Source organism: Mixophyes fleayi, chromosome 3, assembly GCF_038048845.1.
Source record: "Mixophyes fleayi isolate aMixFle1 chromosome 3, aMixFle1.hap1, whole genome shotgun sequence".
NCBI lineage: Eukaryota > Metazoa > Chordata > Amphibia > Anura > Limnodynastidae > Mixophyes > Mixophyes fleayi.
Window position 1 is genome coordinate 270,471,298 of NC_134404.1, and position 16,078 is coordinate 270,487,375.

A 16,078-nucleotide genomic window follows, 5' to 3' on the forward strand; every position below is an offset into this window, starting at 1 on the left:
GTGCTACGTACTGTCCAAAATAATCCCTGACCACTGCACATGTACTGTGCATAGAACAGTACACTGTGCATAGTACAGTATTGTGTCCTGTGTACATTGTTAAGACTACTTGATAAGATATAACTATCTCTTTAACAGCACTCTTATATCTTGTTTGTTCCATAGGCTAAGCTAGCATGGGGCGAGATGAAAGCACACAAGAAAGCAGAGCATGTAATATGTCTGTTTTTTGGTTTGGGATCTGCTTGCTGTTTGATTTTTCTACCTCTTAGGGTGTGCTGTGCAATTTGTCTTTTACTTAACCCATCCCCTTCTAAAGTGCATCTAAATTATTAATTGATTTATAGTGTCCTTTGAATGAATCAAATAGTAATCTAAAGAATCTATTTATTTTACCTGAATCTTCTACTGATAAATCAAAAGTTCCTAAAAATGTCATTTTCTTCATATAAAGTATGTTTATTTTACACTCTTTTATATTTTAATTTATTATACATTGATGTTTTTTTCTAAAGCAAGAAATTTTGTCTAGTTCAATTAAAACAGTTATCTAATTTTAAGATATATTATTTAGGTCAATTAAATAATAGCAGTGAGTTGTGCATTTTAAATTAATTCCCATACAGACAAACTGTCTTACTTACAATTAATACTTTGTTGTGTTATTTAATATTGTCACTATGAGTAATGAGTAGTGAACCTATTCTGCCCAGCACACTCTGCTGCTAATCTTTAGAATTAGATTGAAGCAGTAACTGATTAGAAGTAGCAGCTTTGGACTGTATACAGGTAAAGTGTAATTAGCATATTGAAGCTCATGTGCTAACATGTGTGATTTTGGGGATGGAGGGTGGGGGCTGGCCTGTTTTTAACTGGTGTTTTTATGCAAAATAAAAATACATACAGTTTGGATGGATGTATGTTGAGTTGGATGGTAAGTTCCAGTTATGCCATTCATATACTGCAACATACTATACAATTTCCCTATAATGCATGGTACAATAACCCACAATGTAGAGTCTCTTAATACTTAAGTTAAAAGGAAGTACTTTAAATGAAATCCCAGCCTTTGGTAACAAAGCTTATTCCCAGACATAATTTTGGTCTTTGTCTCCAAACGTTAACCCCTGTGCAGCAGCAGGAAATATATTACAATATACAAAATAGTCTTCCACTTAAAATGTCCAAAGGTACGCTTCATGTACTTTGTAAAGCAGAGATGTTGAACCACGCTTCCACAATTAAAGGCGATTAGTCAGAAGGAAATAGTAAGTAGCTGATCTGCTCTGCTTCTACCTCTTCAACGTCACAATGGATAAATTAGAAGCTCTGACGTGACTCTGCTAAGTGATTCAAGAGATTACCGCGTTTAGACTACAGGACTACTGTATAAACCAGACATGATTCTCCTGGCACATTTACCAGAGAAATACATTACTAAGCCATTAGGCAATGATATTTTACAATGCATTTAGTTATTTTTAGAGATAATAGTTCACCTGTTGTCTTTAAAAACAGATGTGTTTTCCTGGTCCATGTAACATTATAGCATTTATTGCTTCTGTGTTGTAATAGTTAAGAACTTATTTTTTTTTTATTTTTTTTTTATTAGATTTGTTTTGTCTTCAAATAACTTAGTTGATGTTTACATGTAAACTGAAGCTAATTGGCTTAATTATATATGACAAAATCAAAAACAATTGAGAACGAAAAATATAACAGCCTTATAAATCACTAGTAAAGCAGCAGTACGAGGTTTGCTCCCCGGGAAATCGGTCATCCTTCCTTCTTCGCTCCAAGGAAGCCCAAGAAATATAATACCTTTTTGTAAAGGTTCCATAAAACATCTCAGCAAAGATGCAGTTTGCATAATTCTCCTTAGCATAATAATTGGGGTATAATATATATATTGTATATAAACAGGGGTTACAAAACTGTACAGTAAAAACAACCTGCAGTATAAGATAAAGGGAATGTGTATAAAGCAATTATACCATAAAGCTCATTTATAAGTGTGTGCACTATGTATTCATGCATGTGTTGACTTTAACACCAGGTATCTGTTCACATTACAATAGTAAATGGAACTCTAATATTAGATTTAATATAGTTTCCAATGATGCCATAACAGACAATTTAATCTGATACATTTATAGATTCATGAGTTGAGCATCATTTGCCCTATTTGACGACATTAAAAACTTTGACAATAAACATTATTTTACCATTTTTTTCCATTGTACAGCTGAACTTATTATTGATTAAGGTCGTGGATCAGGTGAAGATCAGTGCTGGTATTAGCATTTTGTTTGTCTATATTTAGGGGACGTTCCATGAAAAGGAGGAGTCCGAATCAGAGTTGTCTTCTTCACAAAGCCCCAGTGTTCAGGAATGGCTGGCTCAGGCACGGACTACTCGGGCACTGCAAAAGCAGAATAGTCTTCAGAAACAGAAGGTAAATCTCCATGAAGTTTGGTTTATGAAGCAGTTTATTATTCAGTATTTAATGCGCAAGTGACATTAATATATGTATAAGCTCCTGTAAATAATATCTGTATAAACAGTAGGTTCTGATATTATCACTTACAAATAGCAAATTCTGTGTTCATTAAAATAAGTTGTGTGTGTTAAGGAAAACTACAACCCGTTTTGTAAATTTGAATGGATATTAGAAGTCACCTTATATTTCTGTGATCTGTAAAGTAGACAACAACACCAGAAACATCTATAGTAGAATATTTACATCAGTTTTATTCTTAAAGCACCACAACCACCTAATAATATATTTTGCTAAGGGTCACCTCCCAACTAGCTGAGAGAATGCAGCTCACTGTCCTCAGCCATTTAAAGTTGATTAGCCTAATTCATCTGCCGGTTCAGTATAACAGAACTACCTGGCATTAATGCAGGTAGAAGCGTTCAGTGTTCTGGCTAGGAACAGTGGCACCGCCGTGCCTTAGTAAAATATTTTACCTATTACGGCTTTGAACGATATGTCCAATTTTGTGGACTTTGCATTGACAAAACCACTGTTTACATAGTGAGCCACTGTTTACATATTGAGCCTATATTGCTTGTACGGCCACAAGCCTGCATTGCACTCCCACACTGCTATTTCATTGGCTATAAACAGTTTTTTGCACCAGGGATTGTTCATATCACCAGATGATGTGCAGGTGAATCAGTATGTACATTGTAAATATGCTCATTCTGTAAACACTGAAGTTTGTTTTAAGACATTGCTTGAGTCAGGAATACTGTTCTTACTAAACACAAATAAAAAAATCTTAAAAATGAATACACCTAATTTAGATATTTCACCAGAAATTTTCCAGCTAATCACCCAGGTCACTAAGGATGATTTATTCCCATGTCCGGCTATGGCACTTTTACACCTATATCCCCCTCATCTTCAGAGTCATAATCACTATGTGGCTGGGCACATACTCATATCAGCCAGAGCCGCAATAGCTCAAAGCTGGAAATCCCCCTTGGTTCCATCTCTTACCAAAATCATCAGCAAAGTACAACACAGCTATGAGATGGAAACCATAGGCTTTAACTTCACCTCAAGGGCTTCCTCAGCCCTGGTTAAATGGTTCACATGGTACGAATTCTATTCAAAGTATAGACCTGTGTCTGCCACCTAAATCTCCCATGCTGTATACCCCTCTGGAAGGTAGATGTCCCCTTCTCAAAATGTGCCTTTATGGATGATTGGGGTCAATACGGCCAGTCTCCGACTCCTGCCCCCCTGTCTGTCTCCCTCCTCCTCCCCCTTGAAGTCTTTGTCTTATGTGTACTTATGTTTCCTGTGTTATTGTTTTTTGTTACTTTTTTGACGGTTTATGGGCAGTTCTGTTCGATTTATTGGATCTACATTATGCACTGTACTCTATGGTAACTGCTATGTTTGTTACATATTCTTTTAATAAAAACTTAATAAAAACCTTTTGAGAAAAAAAAAAAAAATGAATACACCTTTATGTAATTTATATTAGGAGCTGGAGCAGGAACTTGCTGAGCAGAAGAAATTGTTGCAGTCAGTTGCAAGTCGTGGAGGTGAAATTATAAATCAGCAGACGACTACTGATTGGTCAAATATTAGGTATGGAATTCTTACATTTTTTTTGTTTCAGGCCATATTGTTGGCTATCGGATTTACTGCACAAGAGGTCCATAGACTATAGTTACCAAATAATTTTCAGATGTATTGTAAAAGCTGTTTGTTTTTTTCAAGTGATGAAAAATTGGAGGCTAAACCTTCCATATCATTTCTGCAATTCTGTTAAATTCAATAATAATAGACCACAAATGTTACTGTTTTTAAGTGATACACTCCGTTAAACCTAGCCTAATAGGTAATAACTTCCTGAAGTATGGGAATGGCAGATTACATTTATATGTGTAGCTTATTTGCATATATCGTAGTTACATTTTAAAAAGAAGAGTATTAAAGAAGAGGTGCTAAAAATATGAGAGAACAATTAAAACTATAAGGAATAGATAGGAGACGAGCAAGGAAAGAAGGAAGGGAGACAGGTAACAAATAATGCTGTTTCACTGTTTTGATGCAATATAGTAGTCACTTAAATGACATGAAGTAGTGCCACTGTTTCCAAGTTCTGATAGATGATGTCTTATCTTGAGTGGGTGTCATCCCTCTTTATCGCTTTTTTTTTAAATAATGAAGGGAGAAGGTTTAGAGATCCTCAATGTTGAAGGATCGCAGCATTGTTAACAAGAATGAAATGTTACAGCAGGTATTGCTTATCCTCAGACTTATAGCTTAGGATAAGAGGGATGAAAGAATAGGGTCAAAAGGAGAAATTTAGAAGACAAGAAAACAGAAGGAGATGATACAAAGACTAAGCTATATGTTTTGTTTTGTATATTTTGCATTGTTATGTTTCTCTGAACTGATTACTTTTACGTTTGTTTACATATTACTGCAAAAGAATGTGGAATTGTACTCACCACTTACACATATACCACTTTCATACTGCCGCCCTGGCAATATCCCGGGTTTTTGAAGCCGGGTTTTTGCAGGGGCTCGGAGCGTCCCAGCTCAGAAACACCATTCATACTGCACCTTGGACCCGGGAATTTCCCGGGTTGACCCCATTCATACTGCACAAGTCTGTGCCCTGGCAATTTGTGGGAGTCATCAACAGAGCACTTTTCATTGGCTGAAAGCTGGAATATGAAAGAAAACTCTCTCTCTCTCTCTCTCTCTCTCTCTTCTCTTCTCTCTCTCTTCTCTTCTCTCTCTCTTCTCTTCTCTCTTCTCTTCTCTCTTCTCTCTTCTCTTCTCTCTTCTCTTCTCTCTTCTCTTCTCTCTTCTCTCTTCTCTTCTCTCTTCTCTTCTCTCTTCTCTTCTCTCTTCTCTTCTCTTCTCTTCTCTCTTCTCTTCTCTTCTCTCTCTCTCTCTCTCTCTCTCTCATGCAAAATCCCGGATTGCACCATTCATAGTGCAGGCAACCCGGGTCCGACCCGGGAATTACCCCCCGATAAATCCCGGATTCAAGACCCGGGTTTTTAGACCCGGGATTTTTCACTTGTACCATTCATACTGCACCAAGACCCGGGTCGTTTGAGCTCGCCCCGGGAAAAACCCGGGATTTTGGTGCAGTATTAATGGGGTAATAGTGAAGGCACTTTGTGAGCTGAACCAATATTATGAGAATATAGTCTCACTGATGTTAGTGATTTGGTAAGCTGAGTATTGGTTCAGCCTAGAAAATAGCTACATCCACTGTGTCTATTTGACAAATACATGTGTCCTTCTTGTCCATATTTTCAGTATTCATGGAAATATATTTTGACCACATTTTTTACTCTTTAATACAGTGAAGGGCCAGATACCCTGTCTAAGGAATTAGGCTTGGAAGGCATTAAACCAACATCACAAGATCAGATGAGAATGAAATGGGAAAATTTGCACCAGGAGCTCAGCACCAAAGAGAAATTAATGCACAACTCTTTACAGCAGGAACAAGATCAGCCGGTAATTATAGAACTTGCTTACAGTAATAGACCATAATTTATGTTTAACGAGTAACACAAACAAGGCTTATTGATATATAGGGCCTGATTCATTAAGGCACACAAGAGGAATGTAAATTGCATTTTTTTTAAAAGCACGTAATTCGTACATACGCATATCCGTATTCAATTAGAAGCAGATCTGAAGAAACGTCTCTTGTCAAATACAGTTCTAGGTGCGCTCTGCTGTGACAAACACAATACACTGCAGGATACGTCCAATTAATGTGTGGAATATAAAGTTCCAAAAGAACGCACAGAAAAAAAGTATTCAATTATTGCCACCTGTTATTAATAGAGGCATTAATGATAAAACATTAAAAAAAAAAGTTGTTTTTTATCCATACCCCTCCATAACATACATTTATCAGGATGTTATTAATGTCTACTGTACATAAAATGTATTTTTACAATTACTCCTGTTTGCCAACACATATTCTAGCATGCATACACATCTGCCATCACTAACACTCGGCACTTACATCTTCCCTGTAGCTGGTGCAAGTGATAATATAGAAAAACACTTACTTTAGAGAAAAGGACGTTGCTGTGTTCTCTCTAACTTGACAATGTGCAGAAGCTCATTCCCCTTCAGGGGCAAATGCAGGATTTGTAGAGGGGGGTTTCCACACCACGCCACCAGTGGGGCGTGACCAGCATACATGGGGGCATGGCAATAATATTAGACAGTGCTTGGCTGCTCTCCAACTCTTCCTATCCCTATATTATACATGGGCAATGCTGCGTGCACTACTGTTAGGTGCACCCAGCTCTCCCTTTTCAAGCAGAGCCATGTGAAGCAGGGGAAGGGTCCAGCCACCTGAATTATACAGTGCCCCAGGCTTTGAGGGGGGTTTCCATGCACTAGGGAACCCCCCTCGGTTTGCCTATGCCCTTCCTGTTCCGCCCATAGACTGTCCTAAGTGTCCTTTGAGCTCGAAGATGAATTGGATGTTCTTGTGTTCACTGGCGTGTGGTGTGGTTCTGGGCATGCACAGAGTGGTTTAGCGCACAATACTACACATCGGCAATTACATTCATTAATGATTTGGGTCCATAATATCAACCACCTATACAATGCACATGCTACGATACATTTATTGTTATAATCATGGTGAAAATTGCACCTATCTTCTACATATGGTATTCTAGATATTGGTTCAGCCCATTTTGTGGGCTGAACCAATATTCATGAGATAGAAGTTACACCTTAACAATATTTTAATTATGCTGATTGCACTTGAAACTCTAAAGTTATATTATGTATCTCTCTAAATAGATTTTCAGCAAAACAAACAGAATTATCTCTGGGGTGCCTTTTTACAAAGGAGACAAGCAAGTTCAAGATAAATCATCAGTAGTCAACATTTTGGATGGGTTAAACCAAGCACTGGAAGACGTATCATCCCAGGTAAATAGTAGAATGAATACAAGTCATTACAATATTATGTAAATGTTAATGATAGACGACCTTTTTACATTAATAATTACCTCAATAACTAAGGATCGTGAAATAAACAAAACCTAAATAAGACATTATGGAGCATATTCAATTGTTGGCGTTATAGCCAAAAATCTTGCGGCGCTTACACTATTACCGTCATTACGGTAATAGTGCGCGTAAATACCGGTATTACTGTAATTTTCTCCCTGGATTTCAGCTCACAGCTCCCTGAGCCGCTAGCTGAAATCCAGCTTACTATTACCGTAATACCGGTAATAGTTTTAACGCCGTGGGGAAACTAAACAATTGAATATGCCCCTATTGGTCGTTTTTATTCATATTATAAAACATTTTTCAAGAATAGCAAATTATCTCTCATTACTGTAGCCTGAAGGCAGCCTCATCCCTTCTCTGTAAAGACTGTACAGTGGAGACATCTTGTAACCTAGATTATGGTGCTAACAGTGGTGCACAATCCTTTATGTAGGCAGGACCCCACATGTCAGTGCTCCATTGTTCTAGGCGACAAAAAGAGACGATTAACAATATATTTCACTACATATCTGACAATTGCTGCCCCCCCCCCCCCCAATACAGAATTTGAGCAAACAGGTTGCACAACGTTGCATTAGAAAACATGTGATATCAAACAAGCTTTAAAAAACAAATACTTACTTTCCCCAGTTTGAGTATAAATCCTTAATTTAGACAACATTAAGTGATCTCTAATATCTATAGTGTAGTAGGTATGTTTCAGATGAAACCTAACAGCATAGTCCCTTATTGTATGTCTTTAGAATGGAGCTGGAGAAAAGAAGATTCTTCCACTGGAGAAAAAATTCTATGACGCTGTCTCAGCGACTTCAACGTGGTTGGATGATGTGGAGGAACGTCTTTTTGTACAAACGGCACTCCAACCAGAAGAGACAGAAACATGCCTTTACCATGAGGTATCATTTGTCAATTGTAACATTTTATGAACTTTTAATCTAAGTTGTACTATGTACATCAGCTATAGCGCAAACAAGGGCTTTAACACATGCTTTTCTGTTTATAACCAGAATATAAAGTATTTACCTTTTGCAGGGCAGAAAGGAATGTATGTAATAACTGCATTTTCTGTTGGGTGTATATTAAAGAAGCAATCCCACTTCAGTATCCCCTTTTCAAAATCTCTCTGAAAGGCAGACAAGTATTGCTGCCAATCACAGGCTCTCACCTGTCTGCATGTCTCTCTGCATAAAGACAGAGAGGAGAAATAAAGAGGAGGATGTGTCATGTGACTGTAGTTGCCATGGTAGTCACATGACCCTGTGGAAACTGTGCAAAATTATAAATAATTAATAGCAGTTTTAAGAAACAAACCTCTACCTATGAAATACATGGATGACATTAAGTGTATTTTCCTAGCTACATCCAGGTCAAAAAATGTAATGGCTTAAATACTTGTAAATGGATCAGACCTGCTATATGACTGATGTCAGTGTATTTCAACTGTACAAAAGTGTAGTACTTATTTTCATATATATATATATATATCTATATATATCTATAATATAAAAGCCTAGCGGCGTGTGTTAGTCTGTGTGTGTAAAAAAAAACAACAAGCTGCAGCGCCACCTGCTGGGCGGAGTTATACACTGACCTACTAAATTCTTAGCATTATCTAATATATAAAAGTAAAAGCCTAGCGGCGTGTGTTAGTGTGTGTGTGGAAAAAACTATTTTCTCAGAAAGGGCTCATCCAATTGACCTGAAATTTGGTATACTGACATTATTTGACAAAAAAATTAGAATAGTGAAGTCAGTTAACTTCCATCATCCCCCCTTCCCCCCGTGGGAGGGGTAGTAAAGGCTAAATTTACGAGTTGAGGGTTAAAACTCATTTTCATGAGGTAATTTTACCTCATGAACACACATTAAAAAGGGCGCTTGTGTCAGGAAGTAACGCTCTTCCCCTGAGGAGGCCTGGGCTAGGCCCAAATGCATGACAAGAACCTTTTTAAGACCTTAAGTAGCTTGATTTGACTAGAATGCATGAGTATCATGCACGGGTTAACTTGTATGTATATATATATATATATATATATATATATATATATATATATAAATGAATTAGAGGCAGAACTAGCAAGCTATGGGCCCCCAGTGCAGGGGAGGAGAGAACTGGGGCCCACAGCTCACTAATTCCCCATGCTGCGGGCCCCATTGTCTCCATGGGCTCCGGTGCACAGCACCTGCTGCACTAAAGGTAGCTCCACCACTGAAATGAGTCATATATTTAGAATAATATTTTCATACTATGGTTGAGCAGGTTCCTCATTGTCTGTTTGTAATACCCAGTCTTGTTTCAATACTGTGGTTGTTCCCAAATTGAAATTGCTACTGAGTGCACTGCCGCCATTTAAATAAATGTTAATAAACAAATGTTTTGTACCTTTATCTTTGCTCATGGAGCAGACTTTAGCAAAAGACATTAAAGAGATGAGCGAAGAAATGGACAAGAACAAGAATCTGTTTTTCCAAACATTTACAAGCAGTGGGGACTATCAGGAAATGATAGAGGACACATTGTATTGTCTTCTAAGAAGACTAAACTCTTTAGAGTCAGTTGTTAACCACAGATGTTATCAAATGAAAGAAAGACTGCAGGATCTTCTGACCTTCCAGGTATGATATCCTCATTATCATCATCATTTATTTATATAGCGCCACTGATTCCGCAGCGCTGTACAGAGAACTCATTCACATCAGTCCCTGTCCCATTGGAGCTTACAGTCTAAATTCCCTAACATAAACACACATAGACAGAGAGAGAGTAGGGTCAATTTTCATAGCAACCAATTAACCTACTAATATGTTTTTGGAGTGTGGGAGGAAACCAGAGCACCTGGAGGAAACCCACGCAAACACGGGGAGAACATACAAACTCCACACAGATAAGGCCATGGTTGGGAATTGAACTCATGATCCCAGCGGTGTGAGGCAGAAGTGCTAACCACTTAGCCACCGTGCTGCTCATGATATTTGTATTACGTTCTGTTATCAGGGATCATTAACAGCATATTGAAATAACTAATTATTTTCATGCATGTCACAACTACAGTTCAAAAATGTTTATTGATATGTCGTGGAGACGCCTTTGCTGCACTATGACACCAAAAAGACAATACAAAGGAAACAGCAAACTAAGCCACACGTCCAGTCAAGCACAACACATCCATGAACAACATCCTCTACTCACAGCGCACCAACCTTGGGCACACTCTAGTATATAACATAGGGTAATCTGAAAATAGAATGGCGCATGTCATCTTTAGACAACATATGTGTCCGTATGGAATACATCATCGCTGTTATTAACAATTCAACTAATATTTTGCAAAGCCCTGTGAACCCTGGGCATCGGATAACAATAGCCACCTACCTTCCATGTCTTAAGCTCTTACCCTTCATAAACCCCTACTCGCCTTTCCCCTGAGCTCTGTGCTCCCTCCCCCTTGATCTTCTCCCTATTCATTACTGCTACCTTTCCCTCTCCCCCTTTTTCTCCCCCCTAAGTAATATGAAATCCTGGTTGACAATCTTAATATGCCTCCTTTTTTTCCCCAGCATTTATCTCTTTCAAACTTTGCTTGTAATTATTTGGAGATATATGTTCATGTTTCTGACAACCTCTCTATTTTATTATTTCTACTTATCTTGAAATGTTGATCTATGTTATTATAGCTCTCATGATTTCTTTTTTTTGAGTTTAAATGTTATTGTAAGATTGTTCAACCTCGCAATCAGTAAAGTTAATAAAAAAAAGAGTAATGACATCATATGTGTCACAAAGCAGTGTGTAGGGGCGCACTACAGCACTGGATATAATGCAACCACAGCAAAACACCCACTCCCTCCTCTCCACACACACACACACCTAGTGGTCCAGGTAGACATTGCACAGGTAATGCACAAGTATTATAAGTAAGCATCAATGAAACTATTGCCCATAATAACCAATGCAATTGTGCTTGTTTGCAGCATTTAATTTGTGTAAATGTGTTGTGTTTATAGAATGATTTGAAGATACTCTTTACTTCCTTGGCTGATAGCAAATACCTCATATTGCACAAACTGGCTGAAGCAGCGGAAAGACCTGCAAAAGACCAGATGCAGGTAATATATTGATAACGTTCATTATGGTGTCTTATAAGTAATATTGATTATGTGTTTGTAGCTCATACACCTCTTAAAATACGTGACACTTTGTTTTTTACGTGTGAAGTACAAATTACAAACAAAAGATCGCTGCTTACTCCTCTTTATAATTATCCTGTTGGAGCTTTTCTCACTGTATTGTTGCATTCCAGCAAGACACAGCCTTGTGTGTTATCATCTTCACTTACGTTGTATCTGTCTAATTCTGGGTGTTATTTACTAAAAAAAATGCAAATGTGCAAAAACCCATATTAACCAGTCAGACATTTGCCGTCATTCGGGATTATTCTCTAAAATGATTTAAATCAAAAACAGAGTAAAAATACTTTATCTGTATGCTAGGATGTGTGCTATTTAGTAACTCCAGTAATTTTTAGAGCATTGCCATATCATTTTTGTTAAAAAGTTTGTAGTTGTTACATAATCACTGGATAAAAATAACAACATGTAATAACAACATGTGTATTGTACTGAATGGCAGGAAACCACTTAAAAAAACACATTTTAAACATGTTTTTGTATGCCATTCATTTTAAAGTCCCTATATACTGTAAAAAAATACTTTTAAATTATAACAATTCCTTTTTAAGCTATGTGTTGTATGTCAGTCTTATTCATGATCTTTTTATAGAATTTGATGTCCATGATAACGATTTTATCTAACACCAAAAATTAAGAATTCTTAATTTATGACTCCTATTATAGACGATGGTGTAATTTTTACTTCAAGCAATCTTTACACCTTTTTTGACCCCATTCTTCCTCTAAGTCACTTTAATAGAATAAACCCATAGGACCTTATTTAGAGTCGGACGCAAAGTCTGTTTTAGGCGCATCCAGCAAAAAAATCACTACCAAGCATGTGCAGAAAGCACCAAATCCGCCTGCATCTTGGACGCAATTAACACTTGCGACAGCTTGCGACTCACTACGAGAGAATGGGAGGAACACGGATTTGTGAAGGTGTGACCATGTAAATAAATCCTAGTCGCAGTGAGGCGCAGAAGCAACACACGTCAAAACAGGGCTAAAGCTGTGTGGCAGGAATTAGGTGGCGCAAGCGTTAGCTAGCTGCAGGAACTGCTCGCAGCTCAATAGGGTATTACAAGTGGGATGCAACTGGGGTTGCTTGCCACTCGTAATACTCTACCAAGCTGCGGCACACTCCCACTCCTACTCTTCTTAAACGACTTTGCGTCCGACTCTAAATGAGGTCCATATTGTCTAACTTGCACTAGTTCACTCAAAAGTAATTATTTTTTTTATATTTCAAAGTTTTTACTGACTGGTTGCTATACTTTACAGCACATTTTCATTTTAGTTATAAATAAACCCAATAGCTATTTGTATCTGTCTCTTGAAATCCTTATTCTTCTGCATTTCATATTTCCAGGGATTCTCCCCTTTTCTTGAATCTACAGGAACCCTCTATCAGATGGGTCACATTCCAAGATACCATTAGCACTATACTTGGATGCTGTTAACACAATGTAAAACTTTGTTGTGTGTACTGTCTGTCATTTTATATTCAGTGCTTATCCACTGTATTTATCTGTTTGTGTCTAGGAAGCTTTTCTTTCATTCTCAGTTACTGCATAAAAGCATCAGTAGTCAGATATAGAAATGATATATGGTATAATCTACCCCTACTGTACATTTCAAGGACATTAGAAGTCACTGAGGATTCTGTCTCCATTAAAAAAAGTCTGCTTTTAGTGCTTTTATACAGGTGACAGAATCTAAAGAAACCTCTGGTGCATGTTATAATTTACAGTTGGTTGTGCTTTATACCTTATAATACACAAGTTTTCCTATTGACGCAATGACATTAGAACTTACTGATTATAAGCAACTATATCAGAACCCACCAATTATATATATATATATATATATATATATATATATATATATATATATATATATGTGTATATTTGTGCAATTCACCTCTCTATCTCTTAGTATCACTTGTGTATTTGACATCCAAGTACCAATGTTCAGTACACACTATTGTGTTATAGGCATTTTATTAAAGGTGCATTATGAATTCACTGCTCCCACATACTGTAACATTTTATTGTACAGGTGTAAGTAATATTATGTATATAATGTTTCGTAGCATATTTGTCCTGGAAATGTGTGAGGTCAGCAAAGTATCTTACCTTACTGTTATTACAGATAACTGGTGAATAATAAATATGTTGCTTTATTTTATTCCCCCCCCCCCCAATAAATTTGGTAAATAAAAATACATCTGTCTTCTTACTGAATATGCAATTATTAGTTTGTATGAAAGTAAATAAAATAAAAAAGAGATTACAACAGGCATCAGAAGTTGTTAGAGGCTTGAAGGTTAGCTTGGACATTTCCCATAAACAAAGATTTATATAGTTTACCACCTGCACATGTTCCCGGCTGTCATTGGTAGACGGTGATTCCTGTATAATGTCCAGGAACCTTAACAAGTGTTTCCCGGCAGTTAGGTTGCTCCTGTGCAGCATTTAGCATAGAATGATATATAGGTGGACAATCGCTATACTATTTATCTCTCCCAGAAACCTGTGTGAGGTCATCTGTGGGGTTTCCACTAAGGACGAAGAACCCACGGGTCTAGTAGTACCCATCGACCTAGTATCAAAACTAATGTTACTGCATATAAACACATGCTGTTTGTATTAAAAATAAAATGTAATCTTTTTAGGGGGATAAAAAAGTAAATAAAATATTTAAAGGGGCATATTCAATTGTTGGCTTTATAGCCAAAAATCTTGCGGCGTGCGCACTATTACCGTTATTACGGTAGTTTTCTCGCTGGATTTCAGCTCGCGCCTCAGGGAGCTGCGAGCTGAAATCCAGCTTACCATTACCGAAATAAAGGTAATAGTTTTAATGCCGCGGGGATTCTAAACAATTGAATATGCCCCAAAAAGTGATGGTAAATGTAAAAAACAAACCCAAGCAACCAACACAACATTTATATATAACATTTATTATGACACTTATTAGTGAGCATAATCTCTAACCATGGCTAAGTGCATTTTTCCTGTTATATCCAAAATAAATGAAAGGTTGTTTATAAAAATATGCTACCACAAAAAGTACATTTTGTCCTTAACAAAAGCAAGCAAAGTAAAATTCAATTGGGTAGAATATGTAATAAAAAAGTCATGCCTGATGAAACCGATTAAAAGAAATAATGTGGGACTTGTTCTGGTCATATGTGTCAAAACACATGTGAGTCCTGAAGGGGTTAATAATGGTTGTCTTACATGGCATGTCATCTCTCTGGCACTTTGGTTTTTAATTTTTACTGCTATCCTAGATAGTTACACTTCAGGAGGACTGTCTAGTGTTCTTCTACTGCCTAGATAGGTACACTTCAATAGGAGGACGGCCTAGTGTTCTTCTACTGCCTGGATAGTTACACTTCAGTAGGAGAACTGCCTAGTCTTCTTCTACTGCCTAGATAGTAACACTTCAACAGGAGGGGTGCCTAGTGCTCTTCTACTGCCTAGATATTTACACTTCAGTAGAAGGACTGCCTAGTATTCCTTTACTGCCTAGATAGTTACACTTCAGTAGTAGGACTGCCTAGTCTTCTTCTACTGCCTAGATAGTTACACTTCAGTAGGTAGACTGCCTAGTCTTTTTCTACTGCCAAGATAGTAACACTTCAACAGGAGGGCTGCCTAGTGTTCTTCTACTGCCTAGATAGTTACACTTCAGTAGGAGGACTGCCTTGTGTTCTTCTACTGCCTAGATAGTTACACTTCAGTAGGATGACTGCCTAGTCTACTCCTACTGCCTAGATAGTTACACTTCAGTAGGATGACTGCCTAGTCTACTCCTACTGCCTAGATAGTTACACTTCAGTAGGAGGACTGCCTAGTGTTCTTCTACTGCATAGATAGTTATACTTCAATAGGAGGACTGCCTAGTCTTCTTCTACTGCCTAGATAGTAACACTTCAGTAGGAGGACTGTCCAGTGTACTTCTATTGCCTAGATAATAACACTTCAGTAGGAGGACTGTCCTGTGTACTTCTACTGCCTAGATAGTTACACATCATTAGGAGGACTGCATAGTGTCCTTATACTGTCTAGATAGTTGCACCTCAGTCCTCCCAGATCTGAACTTCCAGATCCAGTCTCCACCCACACTTTTGCACAATATTCCATATTTGAGAGCAAAGGTTTGTCCACAGCTCAGAAAGGCAGAAGTAGATGTCAGGCCTGAATTTATCTTTACGTTTCACTTTTCCTACGTGCCTGACCTTCCCATTGAATTGCCCTGTCTCTGCAAAGCTCCATAGTTCTAACCATTGCCGCATTCCACAGAAATGGTTGATGGTCTAAAATATAAAGAAATAAATATATTCGGCCAGTAAAT

The 16,078-nt window shown here is 37.5% G+C and overlaps 1 protein-coding gene across 1 annotated transcript in view; it reads left to right on the forward strand.

The window, feature by feature from the left end:
• SYNE1 (spectrin repeat containing nuclear envelope protein 1) overlaps positions 1–16,078 on the forward strand; it is a 334,503-nt gene that overhangs the window by 228,644 nt on the left and 89,781 nt on the right. The window contains exons 97-103 of the mRNA XM_075203581.1: positions 2,324–2,455; positions 4,002–4,108; positions 5,851–6,007; positions 7,325–7,456; positions 8,287–8,439; positions 9,950–10,159; positions 11,549–11,650. Coding sequence (XP_075059682.1) covers positions 2,324–2,455; positions 4,002–4,108; positions 5,851–6,007; positions 7,325–7,456; positions 8,287–8,439; positions 9,950–10,159; positions 11,549–11,650 — 993 coding nt within the window. The remainder of the gene's footprint in view (positions 1–2,323; positions 2,456–4,001; positions 4,109–5,850; positions 6,008–7,324; positions 7,457–8,286; positions 8,440–9,949; positions 10,160–11,548; positions 11,651–16,078) is intronic.